The 21,610-nt window shown below is 38.2% G+C and overlaps 1 protein-coding gene across 2 annotated transcripts in view; it reads left to right on the forward strand.

Moving 5' to 3' along the window:
* The window catches only part of LOC115253439 (transcription factor btd), a 30,026-nt gene extending 8,748 nt beyond the window's left edge, over nt 1-21,278 (forward strand). For both annotated transcript variants that reach the window (XM_029868107.2, XM_029868108.2), the window contains 2 exons: nt 8,729-9,090; nt 9,158-21,278. In XM_029868107.2, coding sequence (XP_029723967.1) covers nt 8,729-9,090; nt 9,158-10,679 — 1,884 coding nt within the window. In that variant the 3' untranslated portion in view covers nt 10,680-21,278. The remainder of the gene's footprint in view (nt 1-8,728; nt 9,091-9,157) is intronic.
* The last annotated feature ends 332 nt before the right edge of the window (nt 21,279-21,610 follow it).

Here is a 21,610-nt window from a genome sequence, read left to right on the forward strand (position 1 = left end):
TTCTTATGCACAATATTGGTTCTGAGTAGCTTTCCCTTAATTTATGCAGTTCATAAAAAAAGGTGCATAAATTAAAAAGTGCATTAAAATAACATGCATAAATTGAGGTTTTAGTGTATTTACATTCTCATATGCAAAGTATAGTTTGTTAAAATGTTTCGCTATATGAGATGTAAAAGAGCGAAATATTGAATTCTCATTTTTAACGCCGCCGCCGCCGACGACCAAAAATGATGTTTTAACCGCGGCGCACATCTCTGCCGAAGCACCAAAGCAAGCATCACAGCGGTGCCAGACATCAAGAAACAAGTAGTTAATTGAATGAGATTTGGTCACTACAAATACGATGTTTTTTCAATCAGAATATGGTCGTTTCTTGCTTTGACATCTTGGTAATCGAAATTCTACGCAAATCGATCAATAATTTCATTTTCCAACGCCATTTCTTTCAAAATATTTGGTTTGGTTTTCATCTAAATATGCTGCTACCGCTCAAGCTTTACGATCTATCATCCAGTTCGGCAGCACTGATTTGCCAATCAGCTGTGAATGTATGCGAGTGCAAAACGTGGGGAGCGAGCATAGACGATTCGTCGCGCCGCACATTGTTGTGACTTCTCCTTTGCGAGAGAGGAAAACAATCACAATGAAACTGTCACCTGCTAGGGAAAGGGAGTGCGTTAGTGGGTGAGTGCAGAATGCTCTACGATGAGAAAATGTGAGAGTGGTTGTGGATTTGCTGTAAATACTGTTGAGATGAATAAGGGGCCACCCGGTGGACCGCGATGAGATGAAAATTTTACGGTGTGCTGAAGATAGGTGCGAGTGGCTCGCGATTTGTGATCGCAATTAAATCAAATATTGAAGGTAAATCCCACTCTAGTGCATTCTAAGATCAACAGTGGAAGTGAGCACGTGTGTTAAAGGTCTGTATCATTAAGTTTGAAGCGTATACATTGCGCTGTGAGTGATTTTTCATGTTGCACATCCTTAATGAGACTAAGATAGGCACAAATACCCTATTACCAAACTGTTAACAATACCAATACTTCCTATTTGGTGGGTAATTTACATCAGAATTGCCTCACCAGGTGGCGCAAATGTAGCTGCAAAGATCATACATAGATGAGACTTTCGAACCATATTCCAAAAATGTAATATACTTTTGTTACGTTGATGTCTCGATCGAGAGAAAATATTCGGAGTTGATGTCTTCGACGGAACTATTCATATGAATGTAAGTTTTCAATTTCAATTAACTCTGATTTGAAATTAATACAGGGAATCTTTTAATGATTCTCCAAAGCTTCCTCCAGGGCTTCATCTAGAAACTAGAAAATGCACTTGGAATCCGCATTTTTTTCCAGAAATTCCTCCAGGGATTCAATTAAAAATTTGTACCAGTAGCGCTCCCGGGATTCCTCTAAGAAATCCTTCGGGGTTCTTCCAGGAATCTCCCGCGTTCCCTAAATGAATTCCTGCTGAGATTCCTCTTGGAATTTCTCCTGGGATTCTTCTAAGATTTTCTCTTAACATTCCCCCAGGAATTCTTACAAGTATTCCATCTGGGATTGCTCTAGGAATGCCTCTCGGGATTCTTCTAGGAATTTCTCCCGAGATTCTTCTAAAATATAAACTGTACATAACAATTTCATCACTCAATTATGTATCCGTAAGCCTGTCAGTTCTATAGTGTCTATATATTTTAGCCCCATGCCTGCCAAAAACTTTGCCGTAGACACCATCTCTGTAAATAATAAGTATTCCGATGTACAACAGATATAAAATGTAAAAAAATGTCCATTAGCACCAGCCTATGTCAAAGTTCCGAATCAAAAAAATATTTGGCCTCCCGAACAACACTAACTTTCTAAGTAATCAGAATCCTGAGATATATGAGATACAAAATTTGTATACTCACTAGCGCCCCTTCACCAATCAAACAACTTTGCCGAAGACACCAACTTTATAAGTAATCAGGATCTTGCGATATATGAGTTGTTATTTTATCAATGATATGTCTGTTTGTCTGTGATGTCCCTTTGAGTTCATTCAAATAATACGTAACGCAAAATTTGACAATTTCAGAACTCCTCCCTACTCCACGTAACAACTTTGGTGTGGTAAATTATGTTTTTTTAATAAAGCGTAACACAGCGCTAGACACTCTCGTTACCCCTAGCGTTACGTAATATTTGAACGAACCCTTTTGAGCTGCCGGACATTTATGTCTACCCATTTACAGAAGTGTGATTTATTCTTTTGTTATGTGCGTCTTGTCCGATCACGAGATCACGAGATACGCGAGAATATATGTTGGGTTCCCCAGGGTCCCAAAACGGACCTTTTTTAAGGTATCCTTTTGAGGGTTAACAATAACAATTTAAATATTACATCCATAATTTCATTCAGAAACCACAAGAATTTCTTCAAGGAAACCCCACCGGAAGCGGGAGTGTGAATAGGGACCCAGGCAAGATTTTTAAAAATATTATTCAAGCATTTTTAAAATGGCATCGTTGATCCCGTCAGATTTCAAGAGGAATTGCAGGTTCCTAGCTTTATCGGTCTCCAGTTAGCCTAGTGGTTAAGGTTATGGATCGCCAATCCGGAGACGGCGGGTTCGATTCCCGTTCCAGTCGGGAAACTTTTCTCGACTCCCTGGGCATAGTGTATTATTGTACTTGCCACACAATGTACAAATTCATGCAATGGCAGGCAAAGAAAGTCCTTCCATTAATAACTGTGGAAGTGCTCTAAGAACACTAAGTTGAAGAGAGACAGGCCAAGTTCCAATGAAAACGTCGAGCCTTAAAGAATAAGAAGCTTTATCGGTTGTGCCACTTGGCATTGTATACTAATGTCGTGCTTTCTTCAAAGGACATATACTTATAATTATTTATATTTGCATAATTATAATTATTTGCATCAGTACGATTCATTCATTTTCTTGTATCAACCTATATGGATGACTGAATCAACGTTGCATAGAGAAATTGAAATGTTATCATATCAACATGGAACACAGCTTTTCAAATATTATAAGCGTCCAAATCAACCGTGCAGAGAAAATGGGAGTGAACCTAGTATGATGGTTGAAACCCGTGACTATCACGTCGAGGGCCTGGGACCGGATCTCACTTCGACAGACATACAGGGGCTGGCCAAAATATTTGGGATAGGCAACTTTTTTTCTCCCACAAAAAAAATCAACATGCTGTAACTTTCCATAGAGTGTATCAAAAATTCTCAAATTTTGACTGTATATCAACCTGTCATATGTGCAGCATTGGTACAAATTTGGACTCGATTGAATAATTTTTGGCGAAGTTAGAACTGTTCGGGTAAAACACTATTTTTTAGACGGCTCATTTTTGAGCTGCCATATCTCGGAAACCAGTGAACCGAATTGAATGAATTTTTTAACGTTTATCAAAAATGTATTGATACTTAATAAATCGGCGAATTAAGTTATACCGGGTTGAAATTTTTTCCCATATAGAGGAAAATAAGCCAAATTTACAATACCACACAAAAATAACTAAATGTGCTCTACCTTTAATCTAAATAGGCTCTAATATATCTGATTAAAAATAACTTGTGAACAGAAGTGGAAAATCTTTGGACATCAACACTAAAATTTGTTGGCATTTCTAAAAAAATCCAGTATCAATCTATGATATCTTTTTTCGACGTTCAGAAAGTATCTATGTTTTAATAGTTTGTGAAGCATTTGTATATTGTTAGTGTACGTTCAAAATTTCATGCGGTTTTGTTTCTTTTTTATATATACAATACTGGACGAAATAAAGTGCACATTTGCTGTTTTCCATACAAAATGCTCATGTTAAGGGAGTAGAATCTCAGCTTCTAGTGCGCCGATGGATCTCAAATTTTGTTTGGAAATTCGTAATAACTTGAAATTAGTGAAAAAAGAAAATATTTCTGAACAAAACTTTTTAAAATTTCGCAAAATTCTCATTTCAAGAAAAATAGCTAAATTGAGATTTTGAAATATTTTGTTAACGAATTACTTGAAGTAAATGGTTTGTTCAGAAAAGTTGTGTTTCGTTAGACTTATCAACTTTGCAACATAATCTATTTACCTGAAAATTGAAATTTCGGGATTATTCCAATATGAAAATTTCTCTATATTTCTTGAAATGGGAATTTTGCAATATTTTAAACATTTTTGCTCAGAAATATTTTCTTTTATCACATATAAATTTCAAGTTATAACGAATGTCCATACAATATTTGGGATAATTCGGTGCACAAGAAGCTGAGTTTTGACCCTCTAAGCATTAGCATTTCTTATGAAAAACTGCCAATGCGCACTTTATTTCGTCCAGTACTGTATATTTTTTAGAGTAAGGTCGAATGATGGAATTGTTTGTTTTCGAAAAATATGAATTTGGGTGCGTATTATTACTAATGGCTCCCAGATCCTATCTCAGTTTGTGTGGCAAAATTTGATATTTGATTAGAAATATAAGGAACTGTTCACCAAATCCTGTTGAAAACGCATCACGATGTTGGCAGCAGCTGAGTAAACATTTTCAGGTAAATACGCTGAACGATTCTTTTAAACGATGGTTGAGAAATGTTGGGGTTTGTACTCCAACTACCTTGTCCTTTAGCATGGAAATGATTTTTTAAAACAATTAAACTATACGCTAAAGCAGTGGATTGCGGTGCGGGTTCCGACAATCAAAGAACTTGAGAAAAAACGGACAAATTTCTAAAACATGCTAAGCCAGTTCAATGTTCAAAAAAAAAAAAAAACTACAAGACGAACAACAAAAATTTATTCGTTTTCCTGAAGAAGGTCTAATAAGGATCAAAATATTGAAAACGGGAGACTTCTAGTTGTTTTTGATCCCCGAAAAGACGGATACACCACAAAAGTTCCCAAAAAGTGTTCCAAACAGTCGCTTTGCTGTGAACAATCAGTCGGTAAACTTGTTGATTTAGATCTAAATAGTCAGTTTATGCAAAATATTGCGTTTCTCCAAATCATACTTAGATGTTTTGAAAATTTCAAGTTAGAACATATCTTTAAATTGACTGTTATTTGTTGGAGCATACCTGAACACAAATTCGGATTCAGCAGCGGCCCAAAATCCATCAGAGACGCATATGTGATAGCCCTTGAGGTTGAGACATACCAATAGTTTGTTTGTTTCACTGGGTATTTTTTTGCGAATCTGTTGTTTCACGATTCCGAAAAAAACTTTGTCAATAGTGTACAATTTGAGTGTCTTCCTATTTAAAACTCTGAAATCGAGCTAGGTGTCATTTTTGGGCTTGCCTGCTGGTGATTTGAAACTGGTCAATTTTCGAAAAATCTGGACGATTTGGGAAGTTTCGTCTGTAAAAGTCTGGAACGTGCATATAAGCATATGGGGAATCAAACAAATTCCGGGAAATATTTGACTAGTTTTTTAAAGAAATGTTTGCTCGAAAATCTGGAAAATTGGCATCGCTGGCCTACGGTTATGCATCAAATATTATGGTCACCGATGAAAGTTTATAATTTTGGCTTCATTTTTGTAAACTAGTGTGAACCATACATTTTTATATTAGTTAATTGAGAAATATACAGTAAATTATGATGATGCTGTAAAATGATTAGGGTATGAGTGCCATAAGTAATCTCACGTTCCCATATTCATTATATTCGAAAACAAACGATTACGGTACCGATTGATTCCGTTCTTTTTGTTTTCATGCGTGCTCACTTTTAACAAAGAATACAAAAATATAAAACAAATCAAAAAGTGCTTCAATCATTTGTTTTTCGTAGGATGAAAATGGGAGCCACATGCTTCAAAAAGGAACCAATACTCTAGTATGTTCTTAACTTGAACAAAAAATAAAGCTGTTTTTTGTTTTATTATTTCTATCAGCGTGTCTTCTTGGGTGTCTTGTAATCAACAGAAAATAAAATCCCCGATTTTTTCAGGATTGTTTAATTTGAATCTTAGAAATAATTCCAGGTACCATAGAAATACCATTGACAAACAGACGTATCACTTTGAATAAATCGCTATTAAAATAATCGTCACGAAAACATAATTGCCCAATACTAATCACACAGTGCTTCGCAAACCACCGCGTAGATGGCGGTAGTGAGCAAATGTTAAACAAGAGCAAAACGACGTGAGCGCCGTCTGTGAGTTATTTGCAACCTACCAAGTGTTTGAACCAACCGTTAAAAATTAAACGATGACAAGTGCGATAGAGTGCGACGTATGTTTGTTTGTGCAAATACTCTAATACCCGCTGAATAAATATAATGTCAAAGCTAACTTATTCCAAATCAAGTTATCACTCATACAAGTAGGTAAAAGCTTTATTTTCGTACCCGGGTCACTTCGGATCATAGTTTATTTTTCTATTTGTTTTCCAAGAGATCTGCAAACATATCTGTAAGCATGTTTGCCACATCTGTAAGTTTTATTTCCAATTACATAAAATTCTGTAGATGCTGCATCGTATAATAAACGAAAAATCTGTAAAATTTAGACGAATCTATATACAATGTTCCGTTTTTATTAACACGGTCCGCTATTCTCAGTTGACAAAAGCGAAACAATATTCTTTGACACAACTTTTAGAAACAATTCAATTTGAACTGGAGGTTTTACAAGAAAATATAGTCCTGAAGTACAATTACGCAGTTTACTATAAAAGTTAATTGCTCTTTGACATTTTCTAGTACTTATAGGTTGCACAGCTTACACTTTTACAGTTTTTTTTTTTAAACTAACGTTGTCGAGAGGTATTCACCACCGTTTTGCGACTCGCCTATTTTTGTTAAACTCAAGAGTGACAAATATGACAGTTCCATTACCATTCCATTCCATTGAAGATGAAAATGACGATGAGGACAACGATTAAGAATGATACACTTCCTGCAATGGTCAATCTCCCACATCATCCTTCCGGAAGGCATTCCTCCAAGAATATGTTCTAAGGTATTTCTTCACGATTTCCTAAAGAAATTTCTTCCGGGATACTTCGCGGAAATCTCAAAAAAAATTTTTTCTCCAGAACTACTTTTAGGTTTCCCCCAAGAAGTTCCTTCTGGGGTTCCTCTTGGTCTAGGTTATCTCGTACCGCTTGGTTATCTGTTGGAATTCGATGAAAATTTTTCGAAAAAAAATTTTTCTGACCCGTGGGATTTCTTCAGGAGTTCCTCCTTTTCGGATTAATCCAGATGCCCCATCTGGAGTTTCTTCGATAAATCTTTCAGAAAATTCACCAGGAATCGAATTCATTAAGAAAATCATTCTCAGGATTCAACCAAGACATCCTCTTGGACATACTCCGAGAGTTACTTGAAAGATTCACTAAGATATCCCTTCTGAAACTCCTACAGGAATTCGTCTAGGATTTCATTAGGAGTTCTTTGTGGGATTCTTCAGAGTTTCTTCTGTTTTTTTCAAGCAATCCTTCTGAAAATCATCAAAAAAAATTTTAAAGAGTTTATTGATTCTTTTTGGTAAGCAGAAGTTCCTTCTGGAACCTCGATTTTAAATACTTCCAAGAGATTCTGCTGAATTCTCTTTTTGTTCGTTTCCGAAATTTCTGTAGAGTTCAAAATAGGATTCCTACAAGAGTTTATACCAGAAATCCCCCAGGAGTTGCTTTTCGGAATTCTCCAGAAGTTCTTTCTACAGATCATGCAGTAGTTTCTGCTGAAAGTACTCTAGGAGTTACTTCTGGGAGATCTCTGGTGTTTCTTATAGAAATATCGGGGAAGCTGTTTTTCTTCTTCTTCTTCTCTATGTCTCTACGTCCGCACTGGGACTTGGCCTGCCTCGCTCCAACGTAGTGTTTTTTGAGCACTTCCACAGTTATTAATTGAAGGGCTTTTTTGCCTGCCATAGCATGAATTAGTATATTGTGAGGCAAGTACAATATATCCCCGATCGGAACGGGAGTCGAACACGCCGTATCCGGATTGGCGATCCATAGTCTTAACCACTAGGCTAACTGGAGACCCCCTTAGGAATCTTACAGAAACATTCAAAATTTCTTTGTGGAAAGTTCCTTCTAGGAATCCTGCAGAAGTTCTTTCAAGAGGGATATCAGGGTTGTTTCAGAAAACCTATAAAATTTAGGTCAAGTGTTTTCCGCACATTTATCAACGAACAGCCATGTGCATGGAAGTTAAGAAAATTTTCCAAATTCCAAATCAACCTGAATCGTATCAGAAGAACATTCTTGAGTTGCCATTACTAAGCATGTGTGCTTCACGTATCAACACACTATAAGGCTTACTATGTATATTTTCGGTTAACATTTTTCTGAGGTATGAGCAGGTACTTATTGAAGTTTGTAAGCAGAACGTTACCTGAAATCAATGCTCTTTCGGCACTCTTCAGCAAAATAATACGGTAACAACCCCTCGTTGCGGTTTGTTTGGAAAACAATTCTCTACAAACAACGCCTTCAGTTTTCTGAATTATAGTTAGACCCCAACATTATCGCCATCATGGTTAGTAAGCGTAACAGTTTTACTTTCATAAACGCTAATAGTTATGCCAACTAAATCTCGCTCCAAATCAATCAATCGCGGTTGTTGTTTGCATTCGTGATCCGTGGCCATAAATTTCCCGCCATGTGCATTCGACACCTTCTCCTCGCAAGCAATCATCAATCAGACACCTTTCGCTAATCACGCTCGCCCTGGGTTTTCCCTTTCCATTTTTATTTCCAGCTGTCACCGCTCAACATCCTTCCGTATCAGTACCCGCCGCAGCCCCCGTCCGTCAGCAGTCTCGGCTCGGTGGCATCGCTCGGTTCGGCGGGACTTTCTCCGACGCAGTCGATCGCCTCCTCCAACGGTAGCGTCGGAGGCGGAGGCGGCGGGTTGGGAGGAGGCACTGGTGCCGGAGCGAGTACGGCCAGTAGCAGTTTCAGTACGACCGGTGGAGGCGGTTCGAACGCCGCCAGTCCAGACACGGTGACCAGCAGCGCAGCAGCCGCCGCCGCTGCCGTTGCCGCCTCGTCCGCCTACGGGTTCGGCGCGATGGTCCAGCAGAATCCAGCCACCGCTGCGGCGCTGGAGATGACCGCGAGGTAAGCTGAGGGGAGGTCTGGCAAAGGATTCTAATTGAGGGCATTTTTCTTTGCGTTTGGTTCACAGGTCACAGCAGATGCACTATCCTTCGTATCAATATCCGGCGGCTAGCTACTACAACAACATGGCCGGGAATCCTTGGTTCGCACAGGAGTCGATGTACCAGGGATGGCCCGGTGAGGCGTACGCGTTAAAGCTGGAGGATTACTCGCACCAAACTCAGGCGCAGCGTCGCTGCGCACGTTGTACCTGCCCTAACTGTATCAACGAATTGTCCGGGCTGCCACCGGTTGTGGGGCCGGACGAGAAGGGGAAGCGGCAGCACATCTGTCACATACCGGGGTGCGAGAAGATCTACGGTAAAACAAGTCACCTGAAGGCACATCTTCGGTGGCATACCGGCGAGCGGCCATTTCTGTGCAAGTGGTTGTTCTGTGGGAAAAGGTTCACGAGGTCCGATGAGCTGCAGAGGCACTTTCGTACGCACACAGGGGAGAAGCGGTTCACGTGCAGTATTTGTAGTAAGAAGTTTATGAGGAGTGATCATCTGGCGAAGCATGTGAAGACACACGAGAACAAGGCGAAGAAGATTGCCAAGAAAAGTGAGAAAGCCGAAGAGGCGAAGATGAAGAAGGAGGACGCCAAGTTAGGGAAGGTGGAGTGCAGTGTGAAGCGGTTAGAAGTTAGTGATAAGGCAGGGCAGTTGACGGTGCCGAAGGTGAAGAAACTGAAGAACAGTGAACAGCAGGAGGACATCAATGCGAACATTCGGATGCCTCAGATCAAGCAGGAGAAAGGGTATGAAACCAGCGCGAGTAAGACTTTGTTTTCGGGGATGGGAGAGTACGGTCAGAGTGGGGGTTATCAATCAACGGCAATGAACTATCACCATCCGTCATACTTCCAGAGTGCATTTTTACAAGAAGCGAGTAATCCGAGTAAAAACTTGTTCCATAATCCGTACTGCGATAGTGGCTTCCAGAGCCGAACGAATTTGTTCTCTACCTCGACGAATAGCAGCAGTGGGTGTGATTCGTTAGATCGACGAAATAATAACAACGCAAGTAGTGAGGTTAGCAATAGTCTAGTGAAACTGGAAGAGTACACCAACAGTCACGGTCTACTGAACAACGACAACGGTACCGGCAGCGGCCATCAGCAGCGAAGTAGCTCCAACAATAATCTACTACCTCATTCGCAAGCTCAAGTGTACCACATCCCATCAGAAATAGCGTCCAATTACGCGGCCTATTCGAACGTGAAGCTGGGATCGGCAGCCTACCATCACGGTCACCCCCACCATCATCATCATCACCCCCATTCGCATCACCAAGGCAGCGGCAACGGCGGTAGCAGCAGTAGTATTTACGGTGACGTTAATCCAACGTCGCACGGTGGTTCAACTGTCAACGAATCGAACAATAATAACAATAACGGTACCTCCTCCGCGGCAGCGGCGGCTTCATCGGCAGCGGCCGCCGCCACGTACAACATGATGATGAACAATTACACGATCCATCATCATCACCATCACCATCTCAGTCAGCAGCAACCGCACCACCAACAGGAGATCGAACTATTCAAATAACTGCGTAACTGTCAGTGTCAGATGTGGTGGCGGCGCTGCAAGCGTCTGTCTCTATTGTTCTGCGTGTGCGCATTTTAGACGCAGCGCGTCTTTTGTAGCCGCCCGTCGAAGCAACCTGTCAAAAATGTGAGATTTTTGTGACGTTCCTTTTGTCTGCGCATCCAAGTAGGCCCCTCGAACTCGAACCGCGCACGGCCGGCTTTGTTTTTAAAATGCTAACTTTCTTTCTTTTTAACTTGTAAGTATCATACGAGGCGAAAGCCAAAGCGGCGCGGCGCTGATGAAAAATGTGTTTTAGTCGGTTAGTAAATAAAAAGCCCCTCTCTCCCGAGTGCCAATACAAAAGCTTTAGATTTTGTTTTTTTCTCCGTTCGAGAGAAACAAACGCAGAAAAGAAACTGAAAACTATTAAATTATGTCATGATTTATTTATGTTCCTACAATTGTCAGCGGGCGAAAAGACGCGCGGAAAATGTAATATACTCACAAAAGAAAAATAAGGGTGGATTGAGAAACCCTCGCGTCGCGAGTGAAAGAAACGAAAACAAAGCACACCTCGTAGGGCAGAAGAACAACGTGCTGCTGCGGACCTAACTAACCCATACACTCAACAGCCGAGCGAGCCATTAAAAGCGGTGAAATTAGCAATTGTAAAATATAATTAAATTTATTTATATTTTCATTAATCATCTCATACAGCCGCTTGCGGTGCTGTCGTTTTTATTCCCGGAGCTAGTCTCTCTCTCTTTCTCGCCATCACGGACCACTCTCTAGGTAGAAGAAAAGTAACTGCGAGCATATGTACGGCACAATGCACAAATCAGGCGACGATCACACTAACCACTGTTGTAAGGGTATGCGGTATGGGATTTATTTATTGTCTCGAAGCGATGCGAAACGAAACGATATGCGGAACTTCTGATGCTGGAGGACGGTGAAGCGAAAAGGAATTTGAAAATGTTTTGTGAGATCGATGTGAAAGCTGGATTTACTTGTTTTTTTAGACTTTTCTTGCATGTGTCGCGTCGATTACGTTACGTTACGCCCCCTTATAACTTCTATTATTAGGAGCAGCTTTACAGGATTATTATCAAGAAATTTCCTCCAGGAGTTTCTCCAAAGGCTTCTCAACGAGTTTCTCCGGAAATTTACGGTGAAGTTCCTTCAGGTGTTCCAAATGTCCCAACCCATTACAACTTTTTCAGGATTCAGAAATTAAAAGTTTCTCAGAGATTTCCACCAAAGGTTTATCCGAATTTTTTTTTTCTAAAATTTTCTCAATAAGTTTATTTAGAAATTCTCAAGATATTTATCCAAAGCTTGCACAAGCAATTTCTTCTTTTCCCCTACGAGTTCCACAAAAAATGGGACCAAATTTCTTTTGGTGTTTCTTCAAAAAGTTTTCCGAAAATATGTTTGAAAAATTCCCGGGATTTTTTCTAAAAATTCATCTTAGATTACCGTCAAAAATTTTTCCAGGGGAAAAATCAATAATTGAGAAGTACATGGTCAAATTAAAAAAAACCACACCTATTGAAGGATTTTCCTTGATTTCTTGAAGGGACACCTAATGGAATTGCCAAAGGGATTCCTAACTAAATTTCTGAAGAAGCTTGTAGAACAGTTCCCGAAGAATCTGCTAGAAATATTTCTGTACGAACTCCTGAAGAAGTCTCGGAAGTATCTCTTAGACTTTTCAAGAAAGATAATTGCAAAAACTTCTGGAAGAAATACATGAAAGAACTTCCAGAATGAACTCCTTTTTCAAGGGGGGCTTCTAGAAGGATTTCAGAAAGAACTTTTGCAGAAACGCCAGCATAAACTGCTAAAGCAGTCACTGCAGTATGAACTGAGAGAGCTTCTAGAAGAGTTTCTGCAGGATCTCCTGGTGATATTCGTGTATTTTTACCAGAGGGATTTCTAAAGTTATTTCTGGAAAATCTTTGGCCAATTCGTGGAGGAATTTTCAAAGCAACTCATGCCGCAATTACTCGAGGAACTCCTCCAAGAATCTTCCGAAATATCTCCTAGAAGAAATCCTGTAGCAGTTCATGAAGAAACTCTTGGTAAAATTTCTGAAGAAACTCTTAGATGGATTGCTGCATAAAGTTCAAAAGGAACTTCTGGTGGTATTCCAGAAGGAAATCCTCTAGGAGGAACGTTGCAGGTTCTCGGGAATACCTTCTAGTGAGATTTCTGTGGAAGTTGGGACTTTTCGGAAATTTCGTAAATATTAGATGATCTTTTCATCTAATCCTCCAGAAAAGTGTTTCTTTAGAAATTTCTCCAAGAATGGTTATGGGATTGTATCTCGTCGGATTCCGCTTAGTTATCTCTAAAGAAGTATTTTGTTGAGATTCCATTACGTACTTTCCTGAGATTCTGATGTTTTTTTTTTAAATTCCTTAAAAAGTAGATTAAAGATTCCTCAACTCCATATTTCTCTCAATTTTCTCCATAAAATTTAGCACAATTCTACTAGCTTATCTCTTGAAATGCGTTGCGACGTGTTTGTGTGTTTCCTCAAAGGCAATAATGGTAAAATCAGTGCTGGCTACTCAAGGTTTCAAAACTTCATCGCCCCCTACATTGCTCTCAAGCAAATCACTTCACTATTGCGCCCAATTAAGAATTATTCCGGGAAAACCCCTCCATGCATTATGATTTCACGAAGCGTTTATGGAACTGTCGCGGAAAGGACATCCTTGATGGTATTCCTTTTATTGTATTTTGCAAGAATTCATCTTGAAATTTCTAGAAATTTTTCCAGTATTATCTCAAGGATCACCACCAGACACTTCTTTGGTGATCCTTTGAGGATTTATCAGAAAATTTCTGGAATGTTTCAAATAATTTTAGCTAGGATTCCTCTAAAGATTCCTTTTAGTATCCATTCAAAATGCAAGGCTGTCGTCCACGCATTCATTTGAAAATTTATCCAGCGATTCCACCAGAGATTCTTTCAGGTATTTTTAGAAAATCTTCTTGGCACTTCTTCAACAGTTTTCGAGAAATTTCTTAAAAATATTTATCCTGAAACTAGTCCAGATTTCCACTGAAAATCCCCATAATAAAGAGCAAATAATAATAATAAATTCTTCTGGAATTTCTTAAGGGGCTCTTAAAATGCTCAAGGATTGCTACATAAGTTCATGCTTGTATTTTTTCATGAATTTCTTCTAACATTTCTCCTAAAATTTTTCCAGAACATTTTCTTCGGAATTCTCCCGAATAATTTTCTATAAATTTCTCAAGAAATTCTTCTAGAAATTTCTCAAGAAATTTTCCTTTTAATTTCTCCTGGGGTTTCTCCTGAAGTTTCTCCAAACGTATCTGCAAAAGATACAATTCTTGGAGAAATTGTTTTATAAAGTTTCGGAGATTGTTTCAAGAATTTATGAAGTTACTTTATTGGGATTTAGGCATTGCTTTGAATTTTATTCCTTTAAGAATCGTTTAGATTTATTTTTCCAAAGATTCTTTCAACAATTTCTGCAGGAATTACTCCAGAATCTGATTCTTAGCATTTTTCAAGGAATTGTTTAAGATTTTTTTTTTCTATGAACACTTGCAGAGGCTTCACCAGTTCTAAGACTTGTTTTTTTTTAATTTCTTGCACTGGACTACTTTCAGATTTTTTACAGGCAGTAGTTTAGAGATTTTAGTGTACAAATACCTTCAGATATTCAATGAGATTTTTTTCTGAAAATTTCTTCAGAGGTATCTCCAAGAGTTCTTCAGAAAGTCTTCTCAGAAATGCATTGAGGGAAGGAAAGAAGAATTCCACCAGTCTGCGATCTCCGCAGATTTTTTAAAGAGATTCCTTAGGAATTTCCCTACGTTTTTTTCAGGAGTCCTTCCAGAAGTTACTCTAGCATTTTTCTTTGGGATTACTTCCAAAGGTTTCTCATGATTTTTTTTTTGAGAATTCAGGAAGTATCTTAAGGCGTATCTTCAAATATTCTCTTAGGTATTATGCAAGGCATGCATCCGGGAATCGCGCCAGAGATAACTTCAGAAATTGGTTAAAGAAATTTGGCACAGGAGTTCCAACATACAATATCAAGAATTTCCTCTAGAAGTTTACAAAATATTTCCAGAAATTTTTAATGAATTTCTTGACAGAAATTTTTATGGGGATTTCTTGAGATAATCCTCCAAGGATTTCTTAGAAATTATTTGAAGAGTTCTTTAGTAATTTTCAGGCAATTTCTGCAAGGAGAAGGGATATCTGGACAAATTCTGAAGTGATCTCTTAAGACAACTGAGGAGTTTTTTTGTATTAAGCCTGCAGAGCAATTTCCAAAAAAAAGTTGCATGATTTTTTTGCAGAAATAATTGAAGGAGTTTCACAAAGAATACTTAGAGAAATTCTGGGAAGAATTTTCGAAATAATTCCTGTAGGATTTCTAAAGAAGTTTTATAAGGATTTCTGCAAAACTTCATGGAAATTTTTTTTGAGGATTTTTGAGAAAGCCTCTGGAAGTAAAAATATCTTCTCAAAAGAATTTCAAAAGGAACCCTTCAGTAGAATCCCTTTAAAAAACTTATCTTAAATGAATTTCTGGAGAAATTTTCGGAAAAATCTCAGGGATATTTCTGAAGCAATCTTTGGAGGAATTTCTTAAGAAATTTCTGAAGAGATACCTGGAGAAACTTCTCGGACAACCCTTCGTGGAATTGCTAGAGAATAATTAATAAGGAATTTACAGGAAAAGTCATGAGAATCCTTTAATAAAATTATTGCTGGATTTTCTAGCAATATTTTTGAATAAATCTGTGGACGAGTACCTAAAAAAATAACCAGAATGCCTCGAGAAACGCATAGGTAAGTTTCTGCAAAGAATCATGGAAAAATAACTCGTGAGATATTTCTAAAGGAATTTCCATGGAATTTCCCAGGAAATATTTTGAATTTATTTTTTAAGAACCCGTGGAAAAAATATTGAAATTATCCTTAGAGAGGACATGGCGGATAAATTTCTAGGGTAATACATGGAGGAATATCTGGAGAAAATCCTGAATGCTCGAGAAAAGTTTTTGTAAATATTTGAAAAAAAAAAGTGGAATGTAGCAAAATTTTCTTGAAGAAATAATTGGAGAAATTTTAAGGTAACGTTTCAGAAAAAAGTTTGACTTTTGTTTCTAATTTCCAACCAAACTTTTAAAGAAATTTACTGGAAATTTGAGCTGAAATTGTCTTAATACTTTGCGCAAAAATTTACTACAACATCCAATATTTCAGGATCGACGTAGTTTAACTTTCAAAATATATTTGAGAAATCCAATGAGCGGTATAAAATGCATTTGGTAGGGATGAAGTGACATTATGTCCTGAAAGGGTAAAAAAATGAAATCGTTATTACAATTTTTCTTAAATATTTTTACCAGAAACTCATTGTGCTGTGATCTGAAATTCCCTCAAATTTTAAGCTCTTTTTATGAAATTCCCTAGGACTATTTCCAAAATTTTCCCTAGCAATCTTTCTGGAAGTCGCACACTTTCATCAATTGCCACTCAGATAATCCAGACCTGTAATTTGCATTTTGCCCCCCTGAAGTCCGCAGTTGAAGTAGTCAAGAACTCTTCAAGACATTTCTCCAGCAAACTAGTTAATAAATTATAGATGATGTCGATAAAGATTTCTCAAAAGCTAGTTTTGAGATTCCTTTTTAAAATTTCAGTTTTTGTTTTTTTAAATCTGATAAAAATATCAAATTTTTAGTCTTTTCCTCTACTTTCAGAGATCATTTCAGGAATTCTATTAGAAATTCTTTCAGAAATTCTCCTGCAATTGATGCGGCAGTATCTGTGTGCGTTTTTCGCGGATATTGTTAATAGCTCCCAACATATTAACTGGGACTTCACCAAAGTTATTCCCATGATTGTATTTTGAAATTTTCTTCAATTTTTGTTTTTGTTTTTCTTCAAATTTTCATTTTAGTGTTGGAGATCATTTTAGGAATTCTATAAGGGATTTTCTGAGAATTTCTCGCAATTTATCCGGTACTATCTTTGTGCGCTTTCTCGTGGATATTATGAATAACTCTCATCAAATTAAAATGAATACTTCCATGAAAATAATTTTTCAGGAAGTTTGTTGAATATTTCAGTAGTTTTTTTCAGGTTTTTTTATATCAAGATTTTTCTCAAGAACACCACTACCAACTCCTTCACTGATATCTTCAGCCTACCAAAGCATAATGCTGGCTAATCCTCTTTAGTGCATTTTAAAGTGAGTCAGAACTTCCCTCAAAAATGTATCGGGGATTCCCCAGACATCACAACAGTTTCAAAATGTAGTCTTTCCAAAGTCAGAAATACCATTCAAGGATCTAAGCGAATGCTCTGAAGCTCTTCTAGATTGCTAAAAAGCTGGAAATTTCCAAAGTATTTTATAAGTAAAACTTTGGGAATTTTACGGTTCAATTTGTTTGTTTTTTTTTTTTAATTTCTTCAGAAATTAGTTTGAAAACTATTTTTAGAGTGCCAGGACCTCCTATACAGAAACAGCAGACACTTTCCACAAAAATGTCTCCACGTGTTACGCTTGGGGTTTTTCAAAATGCATTGACGATTTTTAGAAAAAAAAGTAGAACACCAGATTTTTGGAAAAATGTCTTAAAAGCTTTTGAAGAAATCCAAAATATTTTCACTAACTGCCAGCCGCATCAGACGAGATGATGACGAATGCCGAAGACTTACTACTCACAAAAGAAATCAGAGTCTGGTTATTTCAAAGAAGTTTGGTACGCAGTTTGAGATACATCAGTGAAAGTTTTTTTTTAGAAATTTATATATTTTTTTAATGCCTAATGACGAAAAAAATTTATGACAGAAGTTTAAAAGAAATTCTTGAAGGAATGCCTAACACTATTTCAAAACCGAGTTTTTGGAAACTGCTTTCAGATATTGGAAGATTTCCAAGCAAAATATGTGGGAAATATTTTTTGGGAATTTTGCTCGTAGAATTTCGAACTCAAATCATCAAGAAATTCCTGATACACTAGAAGAAATTTCTCATCGATTTCCAAGTTAATTCCTAGGCGTGTTTACCTCCCCAGACGTATACTAGAAGGTAAATACCTGGAAGAGTAAGAGTGAAAACTCGGGAATGTTGAGAGGAATTTTTGGAAAACCTCAAGCAAAACTCTTTCTAAGAAGGTTTTTTGGTTGAGCTACCTGAATGATGAAATGATGCAGATTATGAGAGATTCCAGAAATAATATTCGGAAATCAATTTCAAAATATGTTGTTTCTGTTCAAGTAAAAGCAGCTGGAAAATTTTTTGAATACATTCCTTAAAATCCAGAAGTACTGTAAGACAAATTCTTGGAAGGAAGAGTATGCTGCCTAAAAGCTGGAATGTTCGGAGGAATTTTGATGGCAATTTCAATGGTAGAGTGCCTTTAGAAAATCTACCTAAAGTTCTCCAGGGGATTCTCCAGGAGTTCTTTAGGAATTTCTGTTTTAAGTTCCACCACAGTTTCGTAAGTTGGTTCTGAGATTCTTTCAAGAATTTCTCCATCGACTTCTTCAGGAGTTTTGTTTTTTTAAATGGAGATTTTCCTCCAGAATTACTGTATGATTCCCCCCTTCGAGAATTTCCCCTTGAATAGGATTCCTCTAGGCAATCTCGCATCAATCCGCTTGGTAGTCTTTCGGAATTCGATGAGAAGATTTTGTTTGCAGGTCTAGTAGAGCTTCTGACCCCAAGGGTTCTCTTCTGGGGTTAACCGAGATGTCCCTTTTTAAATTTCTTCTGGAGCTTCTTCAGAAGTTCCACCAAGAATGCGATATCCTTAAGGAATTCATTCTGGGTTTTATCCATCAGATGATTCTCTTGAAATTTACCCAGATGTATCTTCTAGAATACTTCCAGGAGTTCCTCCGGAATTTTCTTCAGAAGTTCGTACGGGAATTCTTCCAAGATTTTCTTTTTTGAAACTTCTTCAGAAATTACCTCTGAGATTCCTCCAGGAGTTCCCATCGGAGATTCTTCCTGGGATGCATCCAAAAGTTTCTCTGGCATTCCATTAGAAATTTCCACTGTCATTTTTCCAGGAAATCCTTTTTGGATCATTCCAGGAGGGAACTTTCCAGAAGTTTACTCTGTGAACCCCCAGGAGTTGTTTCTGGCAACCTAACTGGAGTTTTGTCAAGAAATGATGCAGTGGTTTCTGGAAGAATTCCTGTATCGAGTTCTTGGATTGAACCCCACAACAAATTATCAGAGGAATCCTGGAGTAAACTCGATTAAGAAGCTCTAAAAGAATTTCTGGTGAAACTCCTGCAGGATTCTTTGGAAGGATGAATTCCCTAAGTAATCCTCAGAAGGTCTTCTTGGAGGAACCATCAGATACTATTTCAAGCGGAATATTCAGAAGGAGTTTCTACAAGAATTATAAGCAGGAATCCCAGACGGCATGCTTTCAGTAATCTACAGATAGAGTTTTGAAATTCCCAGATGAAGCCCCAGATAGGTTTTTTGAAAAAATGTCCAGAAGTAATTTCTGGGACAATCTTTAGAAGAAGGTTCTGAAGGAATCCGCAGGTGAATTTTTTGAAGCAACTAGAAGAACGTATACCTAGAAACTTAGAACGTATACCACCATGCTTATGACAATAGTGACATAAAGACGTATAAATTTGAAGCATTCCGTCCGTCTTTCACATTTAGCTCTCCTTTCGGCTGTGAAAGACGGACTCGGTTAGGGTGACGCTATTCCAGATTCACTATCAATTTCACAGAATCGTAACTTGTTCAGTGGCTTAGTTGATTAAAGCGCCGGACTAGCGATACGGAGTCGTGGGTTCGAATCTCACCGGAACAAGTTTTTTTTTTTTTTTAACAAATTTACACTTTGCCTTCGAATGCTTGAACTGCAAACGTCTGTTTCAGACCTTTAGCAGGAAGAGGGCCATCAATTAATTGATCGGAATTTTTCATAGGAGATCCCTCAACGTGTTTGCATTTTCAGGAATTTTGCCAGTTAAATCCCTGGAAGAGAGTTTTCTGTTTTATCTATGAAATTTTAGGAGGAACTTTAGTTGCAAGAGAAACTGTAGACAAATCTTCTGGAAGAATTCCTAGTAGGGCATATTGAAGAAATGCAGATTCTTGAAAATATCTCGAAGGTAAACATTGACACTAATAGGTCATATCAGAACATAGGTACATTATAATTTAAATAGTTTTAAAGAACCTCATTCCGCGGAATTTCGTTTCGAGGCTTAATTGACAAAATCATTCGGTATATCGCATACCCTTAACACTAACCAGCCATTTTTCGAATGGAGTCTTGTGCGAGAAAAAAAAACCGCTAAAGCCGCAGAGTAAAACACTAAATTGAGTACCAGCGAGCGGTTAAACTGTTTTTATCCGCCAATTTTCCCTCATTGAAGCGTAGCCGCTAAACCTAATTAATTTGTTCTTGTCCACTTTTTTCCTCCGTGTCTAGCAGGTAGCCTGCTAGAGCAGGCGAGAGTGAGAGAGAGACAGCTCCCGCGAGAATAATTGTATAAAGACTAATGCAAACAGATTCATTCTGCCGGCAAAGTTGGCCATCGTGTCGTGCCGCAGCGCGTGTTAATGTACAGTAATTTATAAATTTTAAAATTAAGTAGTGCATAGTAGCAGCGGTCGTCGGTTGTTTCTCGTTTTTGTTTTTGCTCAAATCCAATCCAATTTTCTCGACTCGCCGCAGCCGAGAAAGCCCCATTTGTACATTTCCGTGTATGTAGCTTTGATTACCTTTCCATCTCTCGTCCTGTCTCTTTCGCTCTCTGTTGTTCTGGAATTGTACTGGCGCGGAAGCAAACCAAGCAATAAAATGTGAGTCACAAAAGCAGCAGACCAGTCCCGTAATATCCCCGGATGGAGTCCAACAACTGTGCGGGGACAATGTAAATAGTCAGTCCCATCCCCCTTTTAGGGACGATACTCGTACGTTTACTACTTTCCAATCAAACGAAAACACAAATTAGAAATCTACAACACACAATGTGCGTCGCTCTTGTTGCAGTTTGCAAACAACCGGCGCACTTTGACTTTTTACGCAGATAAATTGCATAACTAGAAGAAAGTAAACTCAGAAACTACAAATCACACAAAAGAAACACAAACACACAAATCGATGTAAGTTTACGGTACCTTTTATGATGCGCGCAGATGATAATACAAAGATGACGAAATTAATAAGTAAATAAATAAATAAAGAAGAAGACGATCGATAATGAAATGCTGTTTTATGAAAACCTCAAAAAGAAGTAAAAAATAGTGAATAATAATATTAAATAACGATAATGCAAAAAAGAATCTCTTCGATGTTATATAAATATATATTTATGAATTCCAATTTGAATAAAACAAAACTTCAAATGTCATTTGAAAAATTAATTGCTTGCCCTGGTGTCTTTAGTGAAGATGATGATGACAATGCCCTTTGATGGAGATCGAATTTAAGAATAAGCTCATTAGAATCACAAAATGGATGGTCGGCTTTTGCACCTACTTACACAAAGATCAAGAAAAACTGAACCAGCTCATCGTCTCTTATTCTTGGCGTCTCAGTGGTGTTTCATTGGGTCTTAGAGGCTTTCAGGGAAGTCCCAGGAGCCTCAGGGGTACTTCAGAGGGCCTCTGGGACGGTTCAGAGGTGTCAGAGGTTCTCAAGGGCATTTAGGAAGCCTCAGGGGATTTTAAGGGTGCTCCTGGTGGTCTTAGGGGCGTCTTAGGGGGTTTGAGGGGTGTTTCTGAGGGTTTCAGAGAGTTCCGAGAAGATTTCAGTCGGTCCCTGAGTCGCTTCAGGGGTTCTGATCGAGCCGGGACTCGGTAATTGCCGGTATTGAAGGTGTTGCTTCCCGTTCGTGTCACGAACGGCGCACAGGAACCACAGAGCACAATTTTGACCCCAAGTCACGGTCACTA

The sequence above is a fragment of the Aedes albopictus genome, chromosome 1, assembly GCF_035046485.1.
Source record: "Aedes albopictus strain Foshan chromosome 1, AalbF5, whole genome shotgun sequence".
NCBI lineage: Eukaryota > Metazoa > Arthropoda > Insecta > Diptera > Culicidae > Aedes > Aedes albopictus.